This window comes from Antechinus flavipes, chromosome 2, assembly GCF_016432865.1.
Source record: "Antechinus flavipes isolate AdamAnt ecotype Samford, QLD, Australia chromosome 2, AdamAnt_v2, whole genome shotgun sequence".
In the NCBI taxonomy this organism is placed as follows: domain Eukaryota; kingdom Metazoa; phylum Chordata; class Mammalia; order Dasyuromorphia; family Dasyuridae; genus Antechinus; species Antechinus flavipes.
In genome coordinates this window covers 118917328-118933208 of record NC_067399.1, presented here as the reverse complement: position 1 = coordinate 118933208, position 15881 = coordinate 118917328, and the positions used below count along the sequence as shown (strand labels likewise).

Below are 15881 nucleotides of genomic sequence, written 5' to 3'. Positions count from 1 at the left end.
AAGATGGGTTGGTCGTGTAGCAAGAATGGCAGATAACTATTGAATGACCTGTAGACTTGAATGTTATCCTCACAATATCAAGAAAAAGTGAGGAGAATCCCCAGTTCGTTGAGTAAAATCTCCAACTGCCTCTCAGTCTCATTGTATCATCCTCTCACAAGAAGAGAGCCATTCTGAAGGTCTGGGTTGGATCTCCAGCAGCCACTGTTAGTTAGGTGGTTCCTTTATATTCCAACAGCTCTCCCAATTCCAACAATGGTGATCTTACAGTAAGAAACATACAACAGTAATACAGGAGATGAAGAAATGGAAAGCTATAATCTTCATCATTTAAAAAAATGTCACTTACACCTGTAACAAACTCCTTCCACAACTCCACTAAATGAAATATTGCCCTTTCTTTGAGGGGTTCAAATGCCACCAATACTAAGTAGCCTCCTCTGCTACCTTGAAGATACTTAATGAAGGATGGTAATAAAGACTCAAAGGATTTGCTAGGATTTGGAGTCTCTGTGATTAAAAGAAAAGTGTTACTTTCAAAAGAAAAAGGGGTGAGATGCAAGTTTCTTAGAAGGAAGATGATGAACTTAGTTTTGTACATTTTGTGTTTAAGGTGTCAGTTATGTCTTCAGATAGAAAGGTACACAAATAATTGAATATGTGGGACTGGAGATTAGAGGGTAGAACTAAAGATAGATTTGGTAATCACGTGAATAGTGGTAGGAACTGAAATTATAGGGTTGAAGGAGATTTCTCAGAGAGACATAGAAATGAGATCAAGGACAGAGTTTAAGTGTTCACACTTAAGAGGAAGAGAAAATGAATTCTTGAAGAGAACTACAGAGGAGTGGTCAGAGGCATCAGGAAAAAGGAGTGTCACAGAAGACAAGGTAAGAAAGAAAAAGCAAGTAGAAAGAAATAAAAAAATATATATTAAATGTTATAGAAAGTTTAAAAAATATGAAGACTGGCAAAAGGAATACAGGATATGGCAATTTAATCCATAAGGTAGCTGAAATACTGTATGTTACTGTTTCTAGATATATTCTAGGTAACTAACCAGAATTTGCAACATAGTTTCTAGGGGAGAATGTTCTGAATTCCAACTTGGAACTTGGGATGTTGGTAACTCTTCACCGTTGCCTAGCAAAAAAAGGATTACCCCATCTCCCCTTCCCTTCCTGGTCCTAGTGACAACTAGCCTTCCCCTTTCCCTTCCCCACCCCAACCTTTTTTCCCTAAGAAACAAAGGTAGCTACTGTTGAAAAGGGAAGAGCTGAGGTCCAGGAATCACCTGGTTATCCCTTTCCCATCATTCCTCATGGCGAAGGCTCAAAGTTCACAAACCAATAAGGTTGGTTATTTATGGGACTCACCTATATTTTATATATTAGAAAAGGGCAATAATTTCTTTCAAGAATTATAAAAGATATCTATTTTGTACATTTGGATTTTTTAAAATCTGGAATACTCCTTTTAAGGGCAGCTAGATGAACACCAGGCCTGGAGTCAGAAAGATCTGAGTTCAAATCCAGTCCCAGACCCTTATTAGCTATGTGATCCTGAGCAAATCACTTATTCCCTATTGGCCTCAGTTCCTCATCTGTAAAATGGAGACACACTGGAGAAAGAATTGGCAAACTGCTCCAATATCTTTGCCAAGAAAACTTCATGGACAAAGTTCATGTGATCACATAGAGTTACAGATGACTAAATAACAAATGCTCCTCTATTAAGGATCAACAAATAACATCAAAAAAATATTCAAGGGCAATTGAATCTATGGCAGCATTCAACTTAATAAGTATTTATTAAATTCTGTACCATATATAGTGGAGAATACCATAGGAATGTTGATGAGACTAAAAGTTTTTTATTTATTTATTTATACTTCAGTAAATTAAATTATAATACAAGACAATAAATAGAGGCAGAAGGATGGTACACTAACCAGAACACTAAACTTTGAGACAAAAAGATGTGAGTTCAAATCCTGCCTTATACACTTACTATCTGTGGGAAATGGAGCAAATCATTTTACCCCTACCTCAGTTTCCTCATCTGTAAAATGGGAATAATAGTACCTGTCTTACAATATGTGTTATGAAGATAAAGTAACACATGAAAAATGCCTTCCAAATTTTTGTGTAAATATATAAATGATAGTTATTGTTTTTAATATAAAATATAAAAATATATAATGATGACGTGTTACAGGAGCTAATCAGAGAAAGGAAAAATCAGTGTGAATCTATAGAAGTGTAGAAATATATCTTAGGAATGGACATAATTGGGGTCAGTGGAGAGAACAATATCTTCATAACCCTGTAATATAAGTGCTCTGTTACCTAAACCAATAATATTATTTGTAAAAGTTGGAAGTTGTAGCCACTCCTTTCTGAATTAGAATGCTGGTTATTGGTGTGGTGACCATACCTTCCCACGCAAGAACTGAGCATGAAGACCATGCCATTTGAAGATAGGTTGAAGGAACTTCAATTTAATTCAAGAAATATTTCAAAAAATAATATTTAAGGAATTAATCTGTGCTAGGCACTGAGCAAGGTACTTGGATACCTAGGATATTTAGATTGAAGAAGACTTCAGAGAGAAATGTTCACTGTCTTCAAGTACTCAAATATTTGTCAATTGGGAGAATAATTACATTTTCTACCAATGGGGAAAGAACAGTGGCAAAGCAATATCTCAAGAGAAGAAGAAAGAGGAAGATAATTGAATTTTTTTTAAATAACTTTTTATTGACAGAACCCATGCCAGGGTAATTTTTTACAACATTATCCCTTGCACTCACTTCTGTTCCGATTTTTTCCCCTCCCTCCCTCCAACCCCTCCCCCAGATGGCAAGCAGTCCAATACATGTTAAGTATGTCACAGTATATCCTAGATACAGAAGGTAGAAATAACCTGGGAAGAAAAACAAAAATGCAAATAGTTTACATTCATTTCCCAGTGTTCTTTCTATGGGCATAGCTGCTTCTGTCCAGCATTGATCAATTGAAACTGAGTTAGATCTCTTTGTCAAAGAAATCTACTTCAGAATACATCCTCATACACTATCGTTGTTGAAGTATATAATGATCTCCTGGTTCTGCTCATTTCACTTAGCATCAGTTCATGTAAGTCTCTCCAAGCCTCTCTGTATTCATCCTGCTGGTCATTTCTTACAGAACAATTTTATTCCATAACATTCATATATCACAATAAGGTAATTGAATTTTGATAAATACTTTATGGTATCTAGATTCCCATTTAAGATAATCAAACAGAGCAGTGGTACTCAACCAGAGAAGTGGGGGGGGGGGGGGGGAAGAAACAGCTTCTATATGCACTAGAGTTTGGCAAGAATCTTCTAATTACAAATCAAAGGCAGCCAAGAAAGAGCTTCATCTGAAAAGAAGCAGCAGTAGACCCACCATGAATAAATTAACTTCATTGAGGAACTTCTCTGAAGCAACTTTACAAATAATTCATTTAAGATTGCAATTAGCCATAAGAAAAATGACAAAGAGGATCTCATTCAAAATAATTATAGAGGAAAAGATAAATGTTACAGTCATCTGTAGCGAATGTGCTTTAATTTGGGTTTCTGCCCAGTGCCAAATAACAGTTTCTCCCTCTTAGAAGCCAGAGTGAAAAGGAAGTAAGAATCTCTCCTCTTTAAGTTACTGGAGAAATAAAACATTCCTTAAAATAATTGGGAAAGGGAATTTTAAATAGGAAACAGAGAAGAAAAAGGATACAAAAAACTAAAAGGAAAGATTGGAAGATAGAAAAACAAGGCACAAAGAAGGAAAGAAAGACATAGTAGGTAAATTCTAAGAATAAGACTTTTGAAATTGAAGTGGGAATGAGACCCTCTCCAGAAATAGAAGCTTCATATGCTTTAAGAAATGATGGCTCCATGGTGACATTAAGATAAATCATCCAGCTAAAGTCAGAAGAAGGGCAGTTAAGTTGCAGTGGGAAGTGGTTGTTTACTTTCTGCTGAGATATAGCAAAATGGCTACCAATCTGACACAAAGAACAGATACCCTGGGCATATGTCCATAAGATAATATAGAGCCACTGAGCCTTGATAAACTTGATATTACTTCTCAGTCCTCATGAGTTACAAATGATACTACCTAAAAACTCCAAAAGCATCACTAAGGATTATAAAGTTCTGGGCAAGGAACTAAAATCTTTGGAACAAAAGGCAAGTTTATATCACTACTGCTGTTTGAAGGTAAAGTTATTAGAAGTGAAGGGCAGAAAGTTATTAATAGCCACTTTAACCATCTTTTCACCTTTGATGCAAGTAGAATCAGTCTAGAATCTTAGCCCCTAAAATTCAGAGAATAGCAATACCTCTCAGGCCACTCACATCATGCTTGCAAAGATATAACCTGGAAATAGCTTCGAGAAATGATGTAGCTTCTTCTCCCACAGCAACTACAGCGAATGAAGACATAGGGAAGAAGATTCTTGCTCAGCATTATCTGAAAGCATTAGCTTTCAGAAATAAGCATGGTTTGAAAATAATATTAAAGAAGGTGAATTACTGTATCCTTTGAGGTTGTACCTTAAGGATTCTGGGGGTTAAAGGATCTTGTGTTCAGATTTTACTTCTGAAAGTTACTCCCTGTGTGATCTTAAGAAAATCATCTAAATTCCCTAGACCTTACTTTACTCATCTGTAAAATGAGAGTTGGACTAAATGGCTTCTGAGGATTTTTCCAGATCTACAGTTGTGATCCTACATTCTTATCTATTTATCATGTCTCCCAGAGTAGGAATTGTCTTGTAAATTTCCTATTCCTATGCCCCATGCTTTGCATACCATAAATACCTAAATGAATTTTCATTCATTTATGGTATTGTTCCCCAAAGCCCTCTGATATAACAGTTAAGAGTGGTAAGTGAAAGAGTCAAGGAAATGGATTCAGGTTTCCTTAAAGACAAACTTTCTAACATCCATATATTAAAGAGATTACTTTGGGAGGTAATGAGCTCCCCTCTTATTAGAGATCTTAAAGTCTATGAATAGTTGTCAGAAATATTATACAAGGGATTTTTGAAAATATATAGGTTAGATACTTTGATATTTTTTAAGATTCTGAAACTATTAGCATAAAACATATACATTCAATAGAAATAAGAATGTCTTTTAAGTGATACAACTTTATACTCATATTGTTTCCTCTAAATTAAGTAGTTTTAAAATTTTTATTTTACTATGTACTTTAGGTAAATGAAAAATAGTACATTATAAGGAAATATATAATGCAGCAAATTAAGCAATGGAACTGAATCCATAAAGTACAATTATATATTGGCATTTTATCTTTTACAAAAACAGATATTAGCAGTGTATTTAATAGAGGAACTTAGAAATATAGTTCACCAAAATATATACAACAGTATAATCATAGCAATCTTAGTACTTTAATGAGATTTAAAATTTTATGTTCAGATACAGAGGCAGGATGTTATTGATGGTAGATACAGAGCTGGGATCAGGATATACTGAGTTTAAGTCCTGTCTTTGATACCCACTAACTATGTGACCCTGGCAAGTCACTTAACCTTTTAGTTGTAAAGGGCTGAAACTCTGAGTTGATGCCCTGAGGCCAGACAACAGAGCACTTAAGGCTAATTGCCAATTGGACAATACTCTATTAGCATATGCTTGAAAAAATGGCTCTTCCCACTATTCTGTGCTGATTCAATCTTTTGGTATATACAGAGAACTGTGGGAAGGATTAGGAGGTAGAGTAAAATAAGCCAGAGTCACTTGGCAGGTAGATGAGGAAGAAGGAGGTCGTGGAAATCCTGCATCCATTGAATTCACTTCTACCCCTAAAGACCAAGAATAAAGACCAAGGACTTTTGCTTATCCTGACTCTGGCTGATTCTAAGGTATCCAGGGTGCTAACTTGGTCTTCACATTTAGTACTAGAGGGAGTCTCCTTATCTAAAACTTCTCTATATCAATGAAATAATAGATCCATTCTTTAACTCTAATATAGATATATAATGAGAAATCTGATCTTTATGTAAACAACAACAAAAATTAAAAATCATTATGACTGAGCCCATAATCCTGCTTTTGTCTCAGAGTTCAAGTCTAAAGACTTGTTGCTTATCTTCAATTTCTTAAAGTTCAAAAGGCTCTCCTAGGGGTCTATTAAAGCCTGAGGCAGCCTATATTGAACAAATCAGCATGGCATTTTTTCTATCTTCTTTATTTTTTTTCAATCCTTCTGGACCCTTTTCAGGGAAAGGAGGGAGAAGACAGGAATATATGGTGAATATGCTGTCACTAAACATGGTGCTGGTAGAAAAAGTTCACTTTCCCAGAATTCTATAAACTAAACTGGCACAATGACCTGGTGCAATGAATATGGGTGGCTGGTAAAAAAAAAAAAAGTCACTACAAGAGAAGGTGGCACAGAAGACAGGCCTACAATCAGGAACATTCATCTATGTGAATTCAAATCTGGCCTCAAGACACCTCCTAGCTGTACATAACTCTGTTTGCCTCAGTTTCCTCATATGTAAAATGAACAGTTGAAAGAAATGGCAAACTATTCCAAGAAAATCCTAAATGGAGTCATGAAGAATCAGACATGACTGAAACTCATCAATTATCACTACTGTCACCATTACCACCACCACCACCACCACCACAAGGGAGCCAGAATGGAGTAGGATAGTCATGAAAACAGATGAGAAAAGATCTCTATGTTACATCATTGACTGGAGATGGGAAGAAGGAAAGAAACGACTTACTTTGGACATGTGGAATTCGGGACAGTAGTAGTAGATACACAAACAACTGGAGCAAACAGATGATACCCGTGAAAGCACAGACAGCAATAAAGAAGTAAAACATTTGGTAAATGGGCATAAGGATACAGAATAGTTGTCATAGGAGGAGCAATCACAATGCATTCATCCTGTTAGGACTTCCCTATGGAGGCTGTGAGTTTGTCCCTTTCTATTAGCCTTAAGTCCAAGTCCTATTTATGTTTTATCTGTTTCATAATAAATATTTTTATATTCAAAATGCTTATTTGGTTGTTTCAAGTTATAGCAGGTGAGCTGACTGGAATACATCAGAAAAGACCTAATTCAGAGATTTTAAAAGGGACAAAGACTTTCTTTGCATGGAGATAAAAGAATCATTGAACATCCTTTAAGATAAAATTGGTTTTGGCTGAGTAGAGCATGTGAATTCCATATAAATGCCACTGAACAACATCTCTTCTTCTTATTTGATTTTTGTGTGTATCACAAAGGGCTTTTTGTCCAACTCTGAACACTCTGTCTCCTATAATGTTTCTTCCTTGCTTTGCTCCCTAAATGTGCACATTTTTCAAGCTTCCTTTCTTCCTTAGTGATCCTATTCAAATCTCATCTTCAACAAGCATCTCACTGCAGATGGCTGCCAAATTCATCTTTGTACTTGCAATTAGATGAATATTTCATTAGCAACTCAAAAATTTCTAGAACCACACCAATTTCTGACCTCCCCCCCAAAAAAGTTCTTTTTTTCTGACTTTAATTGTTAAAGCTATTACCATTGTCCAAATTATAGGGAATCAATCCCCACCCCCTCTCTCAAGTTATTTTTCATTCTTTTTTTTAGCTCCATATTTGTTCAGAAGTATCTTCCTTTATAAGGTTTCTATGTCTGTCTATTCCTCTCTATCCCCACTTAGCAATAGATGGTTATAATATGCTATTATATTATAACCATTATAGCATGGTTTCATAACTCCTTCCAATCTGTGTCTCATTCAATTTCTCTTTACAGTTACCACCCCTCCTCTGCTATTGCTATCAACAGCTTTTCATCATTAAGCTTGAGTGCAGGGATGGGGAAGTTAGGCCCCACACTAATCCCACTTCTGATTTTTGGATATTTATATATTCATTGCTGCCTTCTTAATGACAATAAGTCAAGGAAGATCAGGCAGAAGCCCTACATGAAAGATTATCAGAAGTAGAGGTTCAGAACTTTGGGTTCTGATGACACCTGAGTTAGACAGGCATAGAAAATATATCTCAGGGAATCCTGATAAAAATAAAAAAAAAAAAAAAAAACAACTTGCAAGCACTAGCATCATCTTTATAGGAATCAAGTTAGTGCTAGCAAAAAATTCATTTTTTATATGGCACATTCCTTTTAAAACCTCACCCAGATGAAATTGATCCTGAAGGTTCAGCCATGAGATTTCAATTATTGAGCCAAAGAGGCTTTTGTGGTCTTTTTGTGGGTAACTGAGCTGCTTGCTTGATAGGCCACCTTGAAGTGTGGAGCTTGGCTCAAAACTTGACAAGTTAGAAGCATTCTTGCAAAGGTGCCAAGCCAAATTTGATGATTCTATAAAGTTCCAGAGTGCCAATCGATAGATCTGTCACCTACAGCTGGAGAAGGGATTCATGTTGAGTTAATCCTGAGTTAGTGCTGAGTCAAGGCATGCTTTGGAACCTGTCAGATTTTTCTCTTAAAGATAAAATTATATAGATAAAAATAGCTGATACTTTATTGCATTGATAAGACAATGTGTCCATGATTAATACAAACTCCCCTCCTGACTAAGACTATTGAATTCTTTTCTATGCTGAATCTTCCCTATCTTCCAATCGCCATATCATATATCAGGTCCAGACACCTAGTTAATATAGAACCACTACAGCCTACGAGAGCAAAATTCTGGTTCCTAGGATTCCTTGGTTCAACACCTAAATTGTCTGTTCTGTTCTTCAAACTAAAATTTCCAAACTAATGTTCTGGGTCCAGGCACTTTGGAAAAGTTCCTAGATACTAACTTGGTCCAGCATGAACCTATTCAATACTGTGTATCAATAATGGCATTGCAAATGAGAGACAGACATCTCCTGAGGTGAAGTTGAGTCATCCACAGATCCCAGTTCCTTTGATAATGGCATTATTTTTCAATATTAGCTTTTCATTTTCAAAATATATGCAAAGATAGTTTTCAACATTCACCTTTGCAAAAAGTTGTATTCCAAATACAAACAAAAAGCAAGCAAAAAATAACCAAAAAAGTGAAAATACTATGTTGTGATCCACATTCAGTCCCTATAGTCCTCATGGCTTTCTTTATCTCACTCTATTGGAATTGACCTGAATCACCTCATTGTTGGAAAAAAAAAATGTTTTGGGCCTGTAGAACTGCTCTATGCAACTCAATTCTAAAATAAATGGCTAATTTATTGCGGAGTTCAGTGTCCCTTACATTGCTTTGGGAGTCGTTACTCACAAACCATTTCATCCTCTTCCTTGACCTAATCCTGAACATACTTATTCCTCATTTGGAGAATATTGGCAACATCTGCGAGAAATGTAGTATTCTATCATTGTCCACACAGACCATAACAACTTAGAATGTTTTCAGACTAACCACTAATTCAATCAATGTCAAATCTGCTGAAATTCATTTTTTAGTAGGATCAATTCCATCAAATTCACTAACATCTAGAACAGGTTATATCAGGCTGAGCCATTTGCCTTCCAGGTGGGCATAGCCCTTGCAACTCAAAGAAAACTGATCTTTTATGTAATCAAACAAGCATTTATTAAGAACTTATATTGTGGTAGACACTATGCCAGGTGCTGAAGATAGAAAGGCAAAAAAAAAAAAAAAAGAAATAGTCATTGCATTCAAGGAGCTTGCAGTCTAATGGAGGATGCAAACAATTATGTATAAACAAGATACACAAAGGATAAATTGTATCTCAGTGGAAAAGCACTTAGATTAAGTAGATATTGGAAAGACTTCTTGTAGAATATGAAACTTTAGCTGGGACTTGAAGAAAACTAAAAAGTAGAAATAACAAGGGCGGAATTCCAAGCACGGGAGGAAGCTAAAGAAAATGCATGGGATTAGAAGATATTTGACTAACAACTAGGAAATCAGTGTCACTGGATCACAGAGAATGTTAGGAAGAATAAGGAGGTGAAGACTGGAAGGAGCTACTTGTGAAGGGCTTTCAAACCTAAAGAATTTTACATTGAATCCTGAAGGTAACAGGAACACAGAATTTATTGTTGACATGGTCAGATCTGTGCTTTAGGAAAATCAATTTGTCACCCAAGTGGAGGACAAACCATAGTGGGGTAAGACTTAAGACAACCAGAAGGCAATAACTGCAAAATCCTAGGTATGAGGATAGTGGCAATGTCAGAGGGGGAAAAAAAGATGATAGATGATAGATGTTGCAAAAAACAATGACGTGGTCATAGATTGGATATGGAGGGTGACATAAGGTGATAACTATAGAGTAGTTGAAGATCTCACCTACGTTGCTAGTCCCAGCCTTCAATGGTAATACAAAAATTAGTAAGAAAGATTTTAGAGGGAAAATATAATGACTTCAAGTTGAAGATGTTGAATGTAAGATGTTTACAGGACATCTAGTTTGAGATATTCAATAGGCAAATGAAGTTGTAAAATTAGAAGTTAAGAGAGAGGTTACGAATAGACAAACAGACCTAGAATAATCTGAATAGAGATGACAATTGAATCCTTAGGAACTGATGATTTCACCAACTAAATAGTAGAGAGAAGAAAGCCCAGAGAATTTTGGAGAACACCCATTAGTTAGCAGGTGAAATATGGAGGAAGATCTCATCAAAGGAGACTGATGTAGCTCAGATAGGAGAGAACAAGGAGACATCAGTTTCATGAAATTCTAGTAGAAGAAAGTATGAAAAAAAAAAGAGTGACTGATAGTGCCAAAGGTAGCAGAAAAGTCAAGAAGCATAAGGTTTTTAAAAAGGCCATTAGATTTGTAAATTGAGATACTATTAGTTGCTTCTCTTGCTTCTTGACTCTACTACCTCTCCTAGTGAACAGGAGAAAAGATAGAAAAGAGGGATGTGATCTATCTCTGCTGCAACACTGACAGATACAATGGATCTTCCACTGCAGCCAAATTTGCCTATCTTTTGTTGAAATTTTCAGGTTCCATATCATTCATTCTCACTTTACTTTCAGCAAGGCTACTTGGTAATTCTATTTTTAAATTGTTCTATTCATAAGCCATCCCCTAACATAAAAGTTCCCTTTTCTATGTCTTATCACCTCCATTCTGATGGGCAGATAACAGTACAAGCCAAAAGTTGGAAAAGTACTTCCATTAGTAAAATTTCTGTCAATTTCCACGGCAGACTTTCATTTGCATAGCTTGATCCATAGGTTGACTCAGAATATACCTTTCTATACAAACTATGGTTTCTGTTCATATGTTTTCCCCTTATACTCTTACTGTATAAGAGTAAGTTGTAAGACTGCAGTCTCCAAAGTTAATGATTTACTGAAAGAGCTGGAACTTTTCTAGATTCACTTGTACTATACTATGTGCAGCCAAAGCAGCATACAAGTAGGGGCCTACTTCCACTGGTAGACTTTGAATATTACTATTAAATGCAGCTATCCACCTGAAGTGTCTGTATCATGAGATCTCAGAACCGAAAGGTCAGTAGGCACTTCTTGACTATAAGGTATATTCTTGACTACAGCTATTTTCCTTTTTAGTATTCATCACCTCAACCCTAAACTGTATCCTCAATCCACAAAAAATGGATTGGCAGGAAGAATGTGTTGTGCTTCATATCTTTGACTCAAAGAGGCATTAGAAACACCTGAAATACCAGTTAGATTGACAGATCTGTGGGCCTGCAGAGAAGATATGACCTAGATTTGGTAGTCTTCTCCCACCAATATAACCCTTGCATGCCACAGGCTTGAAGCCTAGGGAAACTTTGTGGGGAAGAATGTACAACCTAGACATTCAGCACATATAGCTAAGCCATTAATTAGGGTGTAGCTGAACTCTGACCATGCTAATGAAGGGTATCAGTGGCAGCTAGAATAGAATCGAAGCCTCTGAAATAAACCTAAACCTAATTCAAGGAGGCTGATAGACTTTGGATACAGTTAATTTTCTCTTCTTCCTAAAGTTTAGAATTCCAGACTTCAGCATTTTTCCTTGGCTTTGAGCCCTACGTGCCAAGCAACTCATCCCTTATCTTAGCTCTTTGGATATTGGTACTCTGCATTCACTCTGATAACTGAGTACAAAAGATAAAAAATACAGATAATTAGCTTTTCTTTGGTCTCACCTGATCCCCATTTTTTCTTAAATTTTATATTTATAACACACTCTTCATAAGGATTAAGCCTGCCTCCTAGTTTCCTTAACTATTGGCATATGCCAATCTGGCTTCAAACAGAATCTGATGCCTCCCACTACAATTCCAACAATTTCAAGTTGTCTTCTGTGCTTAGATGAGGTACTGCTTTCCCAACAGATGGCATGAATGTGCAATAAGCCTGAAACTAACCAAACAGGTGGTTATATTCTTCTACAAGATCTGAGACTGCCATGTTCTGAGAATTTTTGTAAAAGAATATATAAAAAAGAGTTCTGCTTATCCATCCCATTTACAGGTTTCCTTGTCTGCTTCATGACAGGGAAGAAAAAATACAATATCTCAGATCTATCATGATTACCAGTCAATGATAAAAGCATTTGTGATTGACCTATATTGTAATGAACTCCAGACCTGCTGTACTAACTGAATCAGATTGTTATCCTTACCAAGATGAACCCTTTATGTGAGAGAGATATGGAGTAAGGGGCAATAAATAACTTCTTCTACAATTTGGAAGGTAGTGAGGATAGAATTCTAAATGTATTTTTGTCAAGATAAATCATACCATTTGAATTTGCAATATCCTATAACTTTTCAACAGTTCATGAACTCTTGTAGGGCATGTGGAAGTGGAGAATAATTGTCCATTGGGACTATATCCCATTTGATCATCAGAATACTGACCAATATACCAGTTCAAACTGCACTTTAGAGCACTGCCAAAACCACTTCTTTGCCAAGCTGGAAACATGCCATCTAAAGCAGTAGGAAATAAATTCCTAGAGAATATCATAGGCCAGCAGGGGATGTGGAAGGAATTGTCTAACAGAGTGCTCAGGATCCACCCTTAACCCTACTCTGTTGAATATTTTTATCATTGATTTGGTTATTATAACTGATATAGCTATATCTATATAATCTTTCTCAGATTTGCAGATAATGTGAAGTCGGGATAGCCAACACACTAGATTGGTAACAGAAGTTCCTTGTGGGTAATAGCAGTTTGATTTTTGTCCTTGTATTTTCATTATCTAACATATAGTAAACACTACACAAATGTCAGTTTTAATTGGATGACAGAATCAGGATTCAAAAAGGTGTCTGTAGTCTAGAACAATGAACAATAATAATAGGATGAAATTTATCAGAGATAAGTGTAAAGTCCTTCATTTGGATACCAAAACACAACTGAACCAGGTGCAAATGGTGAGCCGTATGTAACTAGTCTGGATGGTTAATAAATGTTGAATTACAATGGACAATGAATTAAAAAAGAGTCCAAAATATAAAATAGCCAAAAACTAATGCCAGAATAAGCTATATTAATAGATTCACAGTATTCAGAACAAGAAGTAATAATATTACACTTAATCTTGGTTAGACATCCAGAATGATCTCTTCTGCATGCCTTATTTTAAGAAGAGCACTAACAAACTGAAGCATGTCCAGAAAACAGTAATAAGATTAGAGATTTTAACATACAAGGATTATTTGAAAGAATCGGATGTTTTTAACCTAAAGTAGATGTGGGGGTGGGGGGGTAGGTGGGAGGGGTTAACTGGGATTTGATAGCTGTCTAAAAACACTTGATGAGTTGTCATGTTGTGAAAGGATTAGAATTATTCTGCTTGTCCCCAGAGTGTAGGAGCAATGTGTGTGAAGGGGGTAAAGAAGTTGCCTAGAGGTAGGTTTCAGCTTGTTGAAAGTAAAAACTTTTTAATTAGAGCTATCTTAAAGTACAGTGGGATGATTTGAGTTTCCCTTTGCTAGTGGTCTTAAGCAAAGGCTAGATGCCTAGTTGAAAGGGATGCTATAGAGGGGTATTCTTTTTGCATGTAGCTTGGAGTCAATATAGTAGAGTGGAACAAATACTGGTATTGGAATCAGGAGTTAGGTTCAAATTCCAGCTCTGCCCCATAGTACGCATATAACTTTGGGCAAGTCACCAAATCTCTCTGTGCTTTAGGTTGATTTGTAAAATAAGGGGATTGAAGTAGAATACCTCTAAGATCCTTTCCAACTCTATGCTCCAATGTCTTCTGAGATCCCCTTTCACAGTGAGATTCTAAAAAACTGCATTCTAAGCACTGCTTTAGTGAGAACTCCCATTTCAAATATTTTAATGGTTCCTCATGTTTGTGGATTATTACTAGCAATTTATCCCTAAATTCTCAGCCCTGTCAACTGACTTCACTGGTTTATTGGGGTGTAGCTGAAGGAACTCTGCAGGATATAACAGGAAAAAATTGACTATGGTAAACTCAAGCATATATCTTTGCTTTATCTGTTAATTTGAACAACCTTTTTCTAATTGTTCTTATTGGTTAGTGATGCTTTCCATATGGCAAAAAAAACCTGTTCTCTCATAAGCTTTTATACCCAGGGATGTACTGGATGAACTGGAATTAGTTCACATTGGGTCAAAAGGGCTGTTAAATTTCAGTGTGAGTATTTGTATTTCAGAAATTAGCAAATGCTACAAATGGAGCTTTCATTTACTGTTTTGTTGATGATTTGGACTTAGGAAAGTATCTTTTGGGTACTTCTGCAAATCTTTTGGCTATAAAGAAAATTTGATTCTTAAGGGCAACATTTGGAGATTTCACTGTATTGTATGCGAACTACAGAAACCTAAAGCAATATTTCTGAAATGCCGGGAAACTATAATTGTGATCTTCTTAAGCTGGTTCAACTTCTCCACAGTTTACGTCACAAGATGACACAACTGAAAAGCCAATACACCATTGTAGAAGCTGGTATATGGATAAGACATCACACGCTCAGCCACTGTTAACAAACATACTAGAGTCAATCCACCATCAGAGCATTCAAGATCCTCAAGCTGAGCCAGTTGATCATCCTTCTTGAAGTTTCCAAGTTGAGAGAAGATCAATATCCTTTGTTTTCCTTTATTTATGTTCACATCAGTGTATTCCCTACCACGTTTCAAAGGAGTATGATGCCTTTGCCATGAAAGTCAGACAAACTGCATCATTCTCCTTTCCTCAGCATGTTTTACTACACTGAAACATTTGCTCTTATGATTCCACATGCTTGGAATACCCTTCATTTCCTCACTCCAGTCCCTGCTTACAGACATCCTACACCTGCTTATGAATCAGCCTCAAATGTCCATCCTCGTTAAAATCTGCATTCCAGGCAGACGTGGCCTCTCCTACCTCTTAACTTCTATAGCATTTGCTTTATTTTACTCCCAGATTTATTACAAATACTGCTGGTATTTGTGTACATGCCTTCAATTTCCTGACTACACTGTATACTTGAGGGCAAGGATTTTATACATAGTGAATGTGTGTACATGAGAAAGCAAATATTTGTTGAGTTCCAGAATGAACAATCTCATCATTAAAAGGCATGGGGTTTGTTCTCTCTTATATCTTAATATCATTTTATGTATAGATTAAAATAATCTGTAAACCCAAATAATTTTCACTATTTTTACATATTTTGGGGGATAACAACAAAATGTGAAATGTTACTCCAAGATTAAAACTCAGAATTGTTAATCTTAGCCCAGCCCTCTTACCTTATCACCACTTTGTCAATACAATGATAAAATACATAGATTTAAATTCCTTTAGTTCAAGGATTGTCATTTGAATATAAATACAACACAAGTATATTGTTATAATTACCGCTATGAAAACTCTAATAGACTTTCTTCAGCAGT

At 36.0% G+C, this 15881-nt stretch overlaps 1 protein-coding gene across 2 annotated transcripts in view; it reads left to right on the top strand.

The window, feature by feature from the left end:
• The first annotated feature begins 1165 nt into the window (after positions 1–1165).
• PPP3R1 (protein phosphatase 3 regulatory subunit B, alpha) overlaps positions 1166–15881 on the top strand; it is a 100287-nt gene continuing 85571 nt past the window's right edge. Inside the window, exon 1 of one of the 2 annotated variants that reach the window (XM_051975412.1) lies at positions 1166–1354. In XM_051975412.1, coding sequence (XP_051831372.1) covers positions 1322–1354 — 33 coding nt within the window. In that variant the 5' untranslated portion in view covers positions 1166–1321. The remainder of the gene's footprint in view (positions 1355–15881) is intronic. The other variant, XM_051975410.1, reaches the window with a different exon arrangement.